The 14725-nt window shown below is 44.7% G+C and overlaps 1 protein-coding gene across 3 annotated transcripts in view; it reads right to left on the reverse strand.

Annotated features, from left to right (window-relative positions):
• The window catches only part of LOC138296303 (uncharacterized), a 619236-nt gene that overhangs the window by 415886 nt on the left and 188625 nt on the right, over positions 1-14725 (reverse strand). For all 3 annotated transcript variants that reach the window (XM_069235314.1, XM_069235317.1, XM_069235316.1), the window contains exon 3: positions 4585-4698. In XM_069235314.1, coding sequence (XP_069091415.1) covers positions 4585-4698 — 114 coding nt within the window. The remainder of the gene's footprint in view (positions 1-4584; positions 4699-14725) is intronic.

The following is a 14725-nucleotide window of genomic DNA, read 5'->3' on the forward strand; positions in this document are numbered from 1 at the left end:
CCTAGGGACGTCTCGGTATTTCCTAAGCTGCTTGTCAATCATGTCACAGGCTGCAAGCAACTCTCCTCCTAACTTGTCACCTGTGACGCGCTACAAAAGGGTGGGGTTACTACATACCGCCTGTAGATGATTGAGGCCACGTGATCTGATGTCACAGAGTCATCAGAGGCTGTGGCATTGGGTCAGACGCATGCTGTTAACAGAAACACGGAGCATGTTTTAGTATACGCAGATTATCTGCTTCCAGCATAGCTCCTCGTGTTCCTGGGCGGCTGAGAGGGCATGTCTGGCACCCTCAGTGCCTCCTGACTGGCAGAGCGGCAGGAGCACACCCTGTTACAGGCCGGTGTGCGTGTACCAGAGCAGGGTGACAGGATCTCAGGTAAGCTGGGGACAGAGGCCTGCGGTCTGTTTTTACAGTTGGAAACAAACCGCAGGATGGCAAGTGTTTGCTTTCAACTCCAGAACTGATCTCGGCATTTTCTGAGCCAGCCTTGAGTCCGAAAACAAACATAGGGGAACAGGAAGCTTTACTGCTTCCAGAATCCAGCGCACCCATCCTCAGCTAAGGTATATGAAATGCTCTTATATGTGCTAATGAGGTCTTTGGCACATACAAAGAGAGCTTGGAAATACGAAAGCTCAGGGTGGGCGCTGTATAACTACTACAGGCTGTGATGCGTGCGTGCTGTTAGCCTCTGATAAAAGTCTATTTTTCACACATTCTACTTTTAAACGAAGTTGCTATTTATAAAATAACTTTGAAAATATCAACTTCATTTAAAAGCAAAATGCGTGAAAAATCTACCGTAGAGAATTCCTCACCTTGTATTTTATCAGTGGCCAGCAGCACACGTGACACAGCATGCAATAGTTATACCCCCTTGAGAAACGCCGGGCCCTGCCACTTTTACATTTCACCAGCCTCCACTGAGTAAAGCAGTGCACAATGCGAAGAGAATTCCTCAGTCATCGAGTGAAACCGATAACGTTAAATAGGGTATCAGTTAGCAGTGAGATGCAATGAGATAGGAACATTATGAAGATACCAAAAGTTATACAGGGGGAAAGTGCAGTATCACATCTTTAGTGGGCTGAGGTCTTCAAAGCCACGGTACTGATAGTACATAGTGGGGCTCTCCAGTCCTCAGCACATATACTGGGAACATTACTATCCACAATAGAGATATGCATTAGAAGACCAACTCCCTAGGATTCTACAGAGGCTTCCCATACTTTCTCAAATATCCGAAGCAAAGCTTTGATCATACGTGTGGCATGCTCATAGGAGGCCATGAGCATCAAAGCATTGTACCATCAAGTGTGGGAGAAGTTTTCTATTCCCACCTGTGCAGTATACATATGTTTGACACAGCTAGAGCCACTCCTACTTTTTCAAAGGATATTGCATCCCGTAACTTTCAGAGTGTCCTGAAGAATCTCCACGGGTGGTGATAGGTCAAAACCAGGTCCTTTGTTTCTTGCCTTCCAGACCATGCTCTATCCCTAATTCAACTAATGAGGAGCATGGCCACAAAATATGTATAATGGCTCCATTTAGATCAACATATCTCCTGTACCGGGGCATAGCATAAGTTTGCTATGTGGAACTTGTCGGGTGCCCAGTGCAAGTCATGCAGTGCTTTGAAGGCACTGAACCTAAAGTGTGCCTTTCTCACGCCTCTGTTGTGTTCTCTGTAAACATGTCCAGTCATTTTCGGTGTATTCTTTATCCAGTTTGATTTGCCGTTTATCAATCAGTAGGATCCATAACATCTTTGAGTATAGTTCTTCAATTAGTCTGCTATGGATTTCAGAAGTCACTCCCTTGAAATGACACCATCTCTTCAGAAAACTAAGAATTGGAGACTCTGGGGTCCCGTATCAAGAATTCTACACATACAATTCTTAAATTGTAGGTATTTAAAAACCTTGGCTTGGTAAGTACCAAATTCTTTCTGGAGTTCTTAAAAGGTTTCAAGTTTCCATTATTCAGCATGTGGCCTATGGTCAGAATTCGGTGATCCGACCACTCAGTCTGCTTAATCATGCTGTTGCCAATTAGAATTGCTTTGTTGTTCCAGAGAGGAGCTACGACATACAAGGAGTTGTTAAGTTTTAGCAATTTAAAAGTCAAGTCCCATATTCTCTCGGTCTTTCCTGGATGGGGTTCTTGACATCACAGGAAGGTTTCCTACTGCCATACTAAATACCAGGGGCAGTCAGCACACCACCTGGCATCTTTCTATGAATGGTCAGCCTAGAGTTTCGAGGGTCAAAGAGAAGTGATAGGCGAACAAGGACAGTTAGTGCACCTTATAAAAAAAAGTAGTGCATGAGATGTAGTCCACTTAATTCTGTAACAGCATATATTTTGATGTATTCACCCTCAGTAGATACGTGCCGCACCTCCAGACCGTCATCAACTCTTCTTTTTCTTCTGCTACCTTCCCCGAATGCTGGAAACACACCGAAGTCAACGCCCTACTAAAGAAACCTAAGGCTGACCCGAGCGACCTGAAAAACTTCCGCCCCATCTCTCTTCTGCCTTTCCCAGCCAAAGTAATAGAGAAGACCGTCAACAAACAGCTGACCACCTTCCTGGAAGACAACAACCTGCTCGACCCCTCACAAACCGGATTCCGAACCAACCACAGCACTGAAACCGCCCTCATCTCAGTCACAGACGACATCAGAACCCTGATGGACAACGGTGAAACAGTCGCCCTCATTCTTCTCGACCTCTCGGCTGCCTTTGACACCATCTGTCACCGCACCCTAATCACCCGCCTCCGCTCCACCGGGATCCAAGGCCAGGCCCTGGACTGGATCGCCTCCTTCCTCGCAAACCGTTCCCAAAGAGTTTACCTCCCTCCGTTTCGCTCAGAACCCACCGAGATCATCTGCGGCGTACCTCAAGGCTCATCACTCAGCCCGACACTCTTCAATGTCTACATGAGCCCCCTCGCCAACATCGTACGCAAGCACGACATCATCATCACCTCCTACGCCGACGACACCCAACTTATACTCTCCCTCACCAAGGACCCCGCCAGCGCCAAGACCAACCTACAAGAGGGTATGAAGGACATCGCAGATTGGATGAGGCTCAGCCGCCTAAAGCTGAACTCAGAAAAAACGGAAGTCCTCATCCTCGGCAACACTCCGTCCGCCTGGGATGACTCCTGGTGGCCCTCGGCACCGCACCGACCCCCACAGACCACGCCCGCAACCTCGGCTTCATCTTGGACCCTCTTCTCACCATGACCAAGCAAGTCAACGCCGTGTCCTCCGCCTGCTTCCTCACCCTCCGCATGCTCCACAAGATCTTCCGCTGGATCCCCGCCGACACCAGAAAAACCGTGACCCACGCCCTCGTCACGAGCCGCCTGGACTACGGCAACACCCTCTACGCCGGGACCACAGCCAAACTCCAAAATCGCCTGCAACGCATTCAAAACGCCTCGGCCCGCCTCATCCTCAACGTACCCCGCAGCAGCCACATCTCCGCACACCTGAGACACCTGCATTGGCTCCCAGTCAGCAAAAGGATCACCTTCCGACTTCTCACCCACGCACACAAAGCCCTCCACGACAAGGGACCGGAATACCTCAACAGACGCCTCAGCTTCTACGTCCCCACCCGCCTCCTCCGCTCCTCTGGCCTCGCACTCGCTGCTGTCCCTCGCATCCGTCGCTCCACAGCGGGTGGGAGATCTTTCTCCTTCCTGGCGGCCAAGACCCGGAACTCCCTCCCCACCAGCCTCAGGACCACCCAGGACCACTCCGCTTTCCGGAGACTCCTAAAGACCTGGCTGTTCGAGCAGCGATAACCCCCCCTTTTCCCCTAGCGCCTTGAGACCCACTAGGGTGAGTAGCGTGCTTTATAAATGTTAATGATTTGATTTGATTTGATGCCTAGTTTTTCTCTTTCTTGTCAATTTTATCACCTGTGTCTGTAGGACACAAATAGGCAGCTTGCGAAACACATAATTGAATCTAGGTGCCACCACCATCTTTCATTTAAATTCTGCACAAAGGACATCTGCAACCTTTCTCACTTCATAAAGTCTCTAATCAGATTTTCCAGTAAAATGGTGATGTACCTCAATAGGACTTCTTACAACAGTGGGTTGGGCCTCCACTGAAGTACATGAGGGCCTGGAGGTATGTTTGTGTATTGCCCTACGCAGGAGTGCAGTGTCACACCCGATATCACCCTCCTAGTGCCCGAGGGATCTAGGTGTGGAGGAAAGCCATCAGCAGGTGGCCATTTTCCCTTGTGGTCAAGTTTTGCTTCTGCCAACACATTGAATGTTAATTAAAACTGTTGTAATAGTGGTTTTGGCCTTTTGGCTTGTGCTAGTTGCTTTCTTGATTTTATATTCTTTATTTTCTCATGGAATCCGGTTTTAGTAGTTTTGCAAACGAATCATGCCAGCAACTGTGACACTTTTATTATTTAAGAATGCCATTTTTAAGAACAGATTCTTCCCATAAGAACTAGTGGGTTCTTTCACGTTCACATTATAACTGTCAACGACAGACAATTTTCTAGCAGGACCCTTAGAATTAAGAACTTACTTCTTCCATATGGGACGTTTTTGACTCGTTCTCTCCATCTTCAAGAAATGGCAAGTCTCGGAATCCTTCACTGCGTTTGCTTTGTCTGTTTTTCTTACTCTGTTTCTTGGTCACCTGAAAAGGCACAAATGCAAATTTTAGAAAATGTTTTTAGGTGTCATCCTAAACTGCAATACTGCACCCTCTTATTTATTCCATTGCACACATTTGGAAAATTGTGTTTCAGATACAGAAAGAGATGTGACCTTTGTATTGCTCTACAAGAATTACATCTAGGTTAATTTTGCAGGGCCAGACAGAGTATGATAATGGCAGCACATTTGTTTTTTCACTTTATTTATTTTTGCAGGCAGCTTTATACACTGAGAACTTGGTCTAAATGCATTAGAGCACTTGCTAACGAAATCAGATATCATAAGACTTTTTTAAGGCATGGGAGATTAAGTGTTTTCTACCCAGAATCACAGGATGGGGAGCTAAGGCCAATAATCGATCTTGGTTTCCTAGCTACTAAGTTAGCACCTCTGGCCGCTAGGTCACATCTCCTCCCTTTATGTTCGAGGTACCTATTCAGCCATGGATCTGGATCTAAAAACGAAGCATTCTTCCCAGCACTTTAAAGGGAAGAACTAACAAATGCACAGAGCCCATGAACAAATGGCTCTTGCCTTACAGAACAGAGCTATCTCTCCTTAGGTGATACAGGGCTCACAAGTTCTTTCTTGATGCTGCAGAGCTGTCCATCAGGGCAAAACGTCCTTACAGGCACACTTAACAATGCTGTCACAAATCTTGAAGGTTCATCCTTGGGTTCGGTTCTTAAACAACAGAGCTATCATGGAACATTTACCACTTTTGTATTTGGCAGGAGGTACGTGTCTCTCCTGCTGTTTTCAGGTGCCAGTCTTAAAACCATGGGGAATAAAAAAGAAAAGGCATTTATACTAAGTGGTGGTGGCTATCTTTTTAAGTCGCGGGGCGTTCTTAAAACACATTTAAACATACATGCATACTCATACACTCTTACTCCCACCCTTTCACAACCACACACGTGGATACTCACACATGCGCACAGCCACACATTCATAAACACATACACACATAAATACTCACACCCTCCCACACACAAGCACACTCAGGGAAATACTCACATATATATTCATACATGCACACATGCGTACATACAGTCAAACATTCAAAACATAATTTAGTTGTGAGGCATTACGATCAGGGCTCGGCTTAGAAGACAGCACCTGCAAGTGGTAGGAGGCAGAAGCACAGCTGCCCTGGTTTGATCTGAAGGCTTCGCAAAACAGGCACCAAAAGATCCCACTGCTTCCTCTCAGTGTCTAACCTTGTTAAGTATTACCGGTTGGGGGGGAGGAGGTTCCTAATTTATCACAGGGTGGGATGAGATCAGTGAGACTTGCTGATCCCACCCCATTTTGTGATGAATTGAGACTGGTCGGTGTGAGGCTTCACTGATTGACAGCTGTTAAAGCAGATATGCTAATTAAGAAAACTATTAATGATATATATGTGTTTACTAATGAGAAATGCATAGAGAAATTAATCATAGAGAAAATAATGTGCACGTTCGAAAATGTGCCCTCGGGGAGCGATCACCATATGTTCTAATATGACTGAAAATGTGCAAAATAATGAAAACATATAAGAAAATGTAATAATATGTCATAATGAGATGTATGACCTATGTTTTGCATTAATTTGTAGTGCTAAGTTAGCTGAACTAAAGGCCTAGCTTTTCTTGGACCTCACACACACGTAGAGCTGAATTACTGAGCGCTTTGCAAGGAACTGGAAGCACGCAATGACCCTGACCCGCTAGATGTTAAAGTCGCTTAGCTGGAATATTCTGCAATGTACCGGCGGACAGGAGATGATGAAGACAATTTGATACAATTATGTGTAGTGTAGGCTAAATGTACTTTCCCAGGACTTGAACAATGGAGCCACTGATTGAAGAGGAACATGCAACAATTTTGATACCTGAAGAGCCGGATGATGAGAACATCGCATGGTCAACCAATCCGCATCTTGTGAACGAACTAATATGAAAATTTGTAGATTCGGTAAACAAAAACTATAGGTTAAAGTCATATCTGCTGACTGACTGACCAATTAGCAATTAGGGGGAATGGACTGGGAGACCCTAATAAAAAGTAATGACAAGGGGCAAAAATCTGAGTTGCGGGGAGAGAATTGATGACGTCAGGAGACGCTGTCCGAGGTGCTGATATTGGGCTCGTATTCCGTGAGCCTGATCCGTAGCTGACTAATTGATGACCTGAAGACGAAGACTGACTTGTTACTGATCTATCCTGGATAGGTAGCTATGAAAATGTGATTGACAAATTTTGTGCCTTTTCTTCTAGGTACCAACTGCGCTGATTATAGATATTCATATTGAGATAGATTTTTCCAAATTAATGTTTTTCTCTAAAAGGTTTTCGCACGAAGTCCCACATGCTGATGCTAATCTTGGTTAGATAGGCTGTTAAGAGAGACGCTGACAGTAACATTTGACTGACGGACTTAATTGCTGAACTTCGCTATTAATGCTGGCATTCTTAGCTTATTGAGCTGTATTTCGCATATGTTTCCTTTAAGTGATGATGTTTTCTAATGATGGATTAATAAAAAGTGGTTTTGAATAAAGATCTAATTAACAGATGCTTAGAGTTGTAATCAATAGGGAAATAAAAATTGTTAACTCCTTCCCGAGTTGTGGTTATTCATGAGTAGATGGTTTCAAGCTGTTTTCATATAAGATGTTTCTTGATTATTAATGTTGATAATTGGTTCAGTAGTCACTGCATGACTAGGATACTCCATGCGATTCAAAAGGTTAATCGGCCTATACGCCTCCCCTTGTAAGTTTACTTACTAAGGACCAGGCGCACTAGCACAGCCAGCCTGGGCACTTCATCTCTTAAACCTAAAATGCCTAGATCTGAGTCTATCAGTGCTGCTCCCGATATCACCAAGGGGTGAATTCTCAAAGGACTTTGATGGGGTGATGACGTCACTGCCCTCAGGACTGTGTGACCTTTAGCCTAGCAAACCTTGGTTGCTTGACATGGCGTCTGCCCATTAGTGCATGTAAAGCACCAAATTGCCTGACTTTGACATGATGAGTGTGTGAAAAGCTGACCTTTGCTTAGTCTGACAGACAGTTAAAAAATGCGGTGCAAGGAGCCCCCACCATCTACACTAGTGAGCCCTTAATAGACACAAATGTCACTTCTGCTGTGCAGAGCTTTAAAACACCACTCCCTTCCTCCCTGTCGCTCACCTCCACCCTTTCAACATATTTCGCTCTCCACAATACCACTCACCTAGAGAGCACCAGGCACCCATACCACAATAATTGCCAACACTTTGCTCAGCAGCACATTACTCACCTATTCCACGCCACGCTTGACAATTACTGCACTGTTGAACTGTACCACAACAACATACCAGGCCCTATAACAGCACTTTTCAACTCTTCCACACCAATCACCTTTATCACTACTGTCACATCTACCTCATTTTGTGTGGTGCATACTTCCACTACACCAGCCACCTTATCTCCAGCTTCACCCACTGATCATCTCAGTGTTAACTGCGTCCTAGAGATCATCTCCACTTCTGCTTACCAGCATCGAATCACTTGCACCAGACCAGAGAGGAATGCCATCTTCTATATAACTTTGATCCCAGGTTATTATTGGGAGTAAAACTGCATTAAAAATAGGCATGCACTTTTCATTTATCATTATCTAGGAAATTTCTCAACATGTTCCAAACTCCCTAGTTTCGGGAGAGTAATTATGCAAAAGAGGGGAGAGGGGTCTACATTAATAATAATTTAGATTACTTTTGTTCACAGCTCTAAAAGTAACTATGGAATGAAAACTTTAAAAAAAAGTTAGATAACTGGTTGTAAAATGGAAAATGTTGAGACTGCTTTTAAAACTGTAGCCGAACTGACCCAGTTCATGTTCTTGGTTGTCAATAATGCCCTTGGAGGCGAATAGTGTTCTTCATGACAATGCAATAGTAAAGCAAACACTGTTTACCACCATGATGCAAGGGTGTATGTGCACTGGTGCATGACAGCCTAAAGTGTACCAACAACTGTAGAGAGAGCAAGCATTTGCAATGCAACAGGTCTCGCATTTGTGAGAGTTAGAGGTATTAGTGTTGTAAATTACAATGTCTTTTACGCATGTGGTTTGGAGTGTAATGGATGAATGCCAGGTTCCACAGCAACTCTCCCAGGCTTGTTGCTGCAGGAGAGAGAACAGAACAAGGTCTCCAGCTTGGGAGTATTTTTGCCTCATTCCAACAGACTGGCTGTGATACCCTAGAGATGCAACCTTTTCTAGTGTGTCTACCTAAACGTTCATAGCACCAAACATGCCACAAAGACACACCTTCATGGCATTTAACCTGGAGAATGAGGGGGCCAAAAGAGTTAGGAGCAAAGAAAATGGAGCAGCAATATATTTGTGGGTGTTAAACTTTTAAATTAGATATTCCTCTACATTGGCAATACCAGCCTTACTTTAAACAACATTGACTGTATACAAAGAGAATAATAGAAGAGGCAGCTTAACTGCAAATGAATTATTGTGATTCAGTTAAGAATGGCACCTGCTTTACAGCACTAGGAAATGGCAGAGCCTGTATTACCAAGTGCTATATAAAAAAATGAGTTATTCCAAGACTGCCCCAACACGCACTAGACAAAGAACTCTAGGGGAGAGGATGTGGAGTAAGGGCCAGAACTGCCAACTTTGGAGCTGGGGAACACAGTTCGAGTCTCCCCACTGGCTCAGAATCTTGTCGTTCTGGGCAAATCTCCCCTTGCTACCAAAAATGAATGTGTTCTTGTGTAATATACCTTTGTATTGAGTTCACGCTTACTGGCTCTATTTGAAGAGGCCCAATTTACATCCAAAGGCTAGATGTTTTTGCTATCAAGCTTGAGGCCGTGAAGTGCTTGGGTCTGGAGTCATGACTCCCTTTCCACCTTTTTGAAGACAACACCTTTTGCCATCTTGCCTAGAATTAACCTATGTGCTTGGTTGGTAACCCTCTGGAAGTTTTCAAGAGCACGTGCTATCCCTTAATGTTAAGCTCTGCTCAAGCCAGTTGGTTAATCAACCCACTGCAGATGTCTTGACAGAACAGGGATGTCACAGATTACAATCTTGACATAGCTTTTTCACCTCTTCTTCATCCCTACAAGGTTGATGCAAGTGAATTATAGTGATTTTGTTAAGAATGGCACCTGCTTTTCAGTGCTTTCAAATGGCAGAACCTGTATTGCCAAGTGCTATATAAAAAAAAAGAGTAATTCCTAGACTGCCCCACCATGCACCAGACAAGAACCCTAGGGGAGAAGATGTGATGTGAGGGCCAGAGATCTCAAACTTGGATTTGGGAAACACGTCTTGAGTCTCGGCGCTTGCTCAACATCCTGTGATTCTGGGCACATCACTTAATCTTCCCTTGCTACCAAAAATAAATGTGTTCTTGTGTAATGTAACCAGTGCTCATGTAAAGCACTATCTTTGTGTCAAGTTCACGCTACATAAAACTGCAAAAAAATTAAAAATAAAAAAGACCCCACAGACATCTCAAAGAAATAGCAAGGTGTCCGAAAGCAAGTAAGTTGAAGAAACAACATACCGCCATGAGCGAAGTGGCGAGGCAAAAGAAAAAATAGTGTGCCACACTAAGTTATATGGCTAATGGTGCAATAATCCATTTAACAGGGTCAGTCTCCAAGGCGGAAACAAAACACCCTCAAGGCATGACAAACAAAAGCATTTACCAACACCATCAAGGGATTTTTTGAAAGGCAGGCCCAGGAACGAATAAAAGTGATGGGCATGAGATGGGCTTTGTTAAACCCCACAGAATAGGTTACAACATGTCGAGAAAAGCTCCACTTGCGCGCTGCTATGCTGGACTTAAAAACTGCGCTACATCTTTAGTTTCTGTGTTGCTTGAATGTTTAGCAAATATAGGCCCAAATTACTAATTTTGCTGTGAGCAAGGAAGATGTTCACCAAGAAATTTGTATTTTTTGATTTGCGTGTTTCTCAAGTAAAACTGTTTAAACATCACTGGTGCAATTCACTTATAAATAAGTCTATATTTACAAAGGTTGAGTAGTGTAAATTTATGTGACAAATCTGGTAATCTGCTGCTACAATCCATCATAAATCTGTATCTTCAGGGGGAGCGAAGTTGTGCCCACCCAAACAGATGAAGCAAAGAGGGTTGGTAGCCACTGTAGTGGGAGAGAATGGAATGGCAGTCCTTACGGGTATAGCAACTTGAGTGACATTGAGTGACAGTTGATATGGGAATGGCAGTCTTTACGGGTAAAGAGACTTGGGTGGCATTCCTTGCAAGGTTGATATGGGCTGATGACTGCTGCATGGAGAGAGGTGGGGGATGGAAGCCCATTTATATGGAGAAAAGACAGCTATAGGCCATGCTAAAGGAGAGAAAAGGGTAAATAATAACTTTTATTCAGTATGAAAAAAATTCATCCATTACAATAAATAATCTCCAATACATTTGTTAAAATTAGCAATAAAACCATAAATAATAAGAACACCCATCAGGAATAAAAACATATATAACCACATGCATAGAAACAATAAAATAGAAAGATTAATTCTAAAAACTCTACATTGTTACGCCAAGTAATAGCTCCCTTCAGGAATGATCCCAGCCCCTTCCCACCAATACATCAGAGGCCATCTGCAGCCACATAAAAGCAGGACGATATTGCACAAAACCCTTAGGCCTTAGGAGAGGTAATAAAAAACGAGTTCTGAATGGTGCATAAAATACACAAAACAAAGTAAAATGGGGCATGGTCTGTTGGGACACCCCATCACAGGGGCAAGGTCTAATACATTTGTCCCCATACTGACCTAACGGGAAACACAGGTTACTTCTGATGATCCCCAAACGGAAACGGGTTATGAGAGACCTTTCCCTCACATCCTTTATCTGTAAGAGATAGCGCTCAGGGCCTGCCCACATCTTTAACATAATGAAATCCCTGATCGATTTTTTCCTTAAGGCCTCCCCCTCCCTTCTATTCTTCTGGATTCTTAAAAAATTCTCCTTAACCCATTTCTTATCACACCTGGTCAGGCCTTCAGGATGATCAACCAAATCAGGCCGCCCCAAATCACAAGCCATCTTCCTTATGTGCATCAAGCAGGGAATATTCTTTACATTGTCACAAGCCAGACAATCCTTTAAGATATCCCTATTTAGAGTGGCATGTTCGTTAGTCCAAATTGAGATCCATAGCAGAAGGGGAGCCAACTGAATAGTGTCCTGGACAAACTCAAGCTCCAACTCCAGATGAAGGCTAAAACCAGGGATATTTTGTCCAACTCCCAATAGCCTTCTACAGAACCGATTTTCTTCCACCGTAAGGGCTCGGGAGTCCCCATACCCCCAAAGTGCAGCACCATACAGCAGGACGGGGAGGCATTTCCGCCTATAAATTTCAAGCAAAGGCCTGATGGGTTTACTACCTACCCTAACAGCAAAGTCAAAAGTTGCGCCAACTGCTGCATGAAAAAGCGCACCCCTTCTGGCAATACAAGGTTTCCAAGATCCTTTCTCATCAAAAATAATCCCTAGGTATGGAAACTCATGGACCCTACTAATAATTTGATCCTCTACCCTTAGCTCCCCCACCCTACTCAGGGGTTTTCCACACACCATAAAATGAGATTTCTTAAAATTGACCTCTAAACCCAAAGCTGACATAAAGGAGGCATAAGCTCTAACTATTTCCCGGAGACCATTCATAGTACGGGCCATGAGGACTGCGTCATCCACGTACCTTAGCACAGGGATATCAGTACCATTCACCTTTGGAACATCCCTACAATGTTTCATCAGAAAATCAGACAATCCATTTGTATATAGAAGGAACAAAGTAGGAGCCAGAACACACCCCTGGCGCACACCCTTTGAAAACTTAAAGGCCTCTGAGCATTCCCCATTCGACCCCACCCTCACATTTGCAACTGTCCCAGAATGTAGATATCGGAGCAACTCTACAATATTAGGATCCAGCCCTAACTGATTTAATCTCTCCCATAATTTAGACCGGTTCACCTTATCAAAGGCACAGCTAAGATCCATAAAAGCAAGATAGAGCGTACCTTTCCTAGCCTGCGTGTATTTGCCGATCAGCATCAGTAGGTTGAGACATTGGTCTCCCGTGCCAAGCCCTTCCCTGAAACCATACTGGTCCCGGCTTAAGATATCATTCCCTATCATCCAGGACTCCATACGTCTTAAAATAATCCGTCCCAGAATCTTCACCGAAGAGTCCAGTAGAGAAATAGGGCGGTAGGACTTTTCGGTCGCCCTTTTTAAACACTGGGACAATACATGCCAGTCTCCAAGAGGCAGGGGTACCCACAGTAACTGATGCATTAAGGACATTTAAGAGAACAGGTGCCCATAACTGGGGGTTCGCTTTATACAAGTCCATAGGGATCGAATCCGGGCCCGGAGCTTTATTGCTCGCACTACTCTGTATCGCTTCCATAACCTCCTGGAGCGAGAACCTAATTGCTAGGTTAGGAGCCATCTCATACTCGTTCTCCCGGTTATTTCTTAGGGGAGAACCCTCAAAAATACTACAAAAGTGAGTTACCCATGCTTCCGGAGCGATGTTACAGCCAAGGCCCTCAGTTTTACCTGTTCCAAAAGAACCTCTATTTACCACTTTCCAAAACAGGCCAGGATCCTTCAGAGCTATGGCACGTTCTAATTCTTCTCAGGCTTTATCTTTATGTTTTATCTTTGTTAGAAATGGGGTTTTTGGTTGGCAGTCAGGTTGCCCTCTGTCCAAGCAAGAACCCTCACTCTAGTCAGGGTAAGTCACACACAATCCAAAATCAGCCTGTGCCCACCCTCTGGTAGCTTGGCACGAGCAGTCAGGCTTAACTTAGAAGGCAATGTGTAAAGCATTTGTGCAATAAATCATACAATACCATAATATAACACCACAAAAATACACCACACAGTGTCTAGAAAAATATATAATATTTATCTGGGTATTTGCAGGTCAAAACGATTAAAGATGCAATATGAATTTGTAAAGATATCACTGAAAAGTGATATAAAGTGTCTTAAGTCTTTAAAAAGCAAACAAAGTCTCTTTCAAGCACAAAGTACCTGGTTTCTGGTGGAAAATCTCCGCAGAGGGCCGCAGAAGAGGAGATGCGTGGAAAAATGGTGTGTGCGTCGGTTACGCCCCTTCACACACGGACTTGCGTCGTTATTTTTCACTCGGGGAAGACGTGCGCCATTTTCCGGCATGGGGATCGTCTCCTTCTATGGGTCGCGGGGATTACCAGATGTCCCGGGTCTGTGCGTGGATTCTCCTGCTTGTTTTCCGGCTGCGCGTCGTTCCGCGGGCTGTGCGTCGAAATTTCACTCTCACGGCAGCCGTCGCGTCGATTTCTCCTTGGAAGTCGGCCGGCGTTGTCCTTGCGAGGCCGTGCGTCAAAGTTTCGGTCGTCACGAAGGCGTCGCGTCGATCAGCGTCGGTGTGCGGCGTTTTTCTCGCCGCGGAACAAGCTGTGCGTCGAAAATTTCGGCGCACGAAGCGTCCAAGTGAAAGAGAGAAGTCTTTTTGGTCCTGAGACTTCAGGGAACAGGAGGCAAGCTCTATCCAAGCCCTTGGAGAGCACTCTTACAGCCAGACAAGAGTTCAGCAAGGCAGCAGGCCAACAGCAAGGCAGCAGTCCTTTGTAGAAAAGCAGACAGGGGAGTCCTTTGAGCAGCCAGGCAGTTCTTCTTGGCAGGATGTAGTTTCTGGTTCAGGTTTCTTCTCCAGCAAGTGTCTGATGAGGTAGGGCAGAGGCCCTGTTTTATACTAAGTTGTGCCTTTGAAGTGGGGGTGACTTCAAAGAGTGTCTAAGAAATGCACCAAGCCCCCTTTCAGTTCAATCCTGTCTGCCAGAGTCCCAGTAGGGGGTGTGGCAGTCCTTTGTGTGAGGGCAGGCCCTCCACCCTCCCAGCCCAGGAAGACCCATTCAAAATGCAGATGTATGCAAGTGAGGCTGAG

This window comes from Pleurodeles waltl, chromosome 5 (assembly GCF_031143425.1).
Source record: "Pleurodeles waltl isolate 20211129_DDA chromosome 5, aPleWal1.hap1.20221129, whole genome shotgun sequence".
In the NCBI taxonomy this organism is placed as follows: Eukaryota; Metazoa; Chordata; class Amphibia; order Caudata; family Salamandridae; genus Pleurodeles; species Pleurodeles waltl.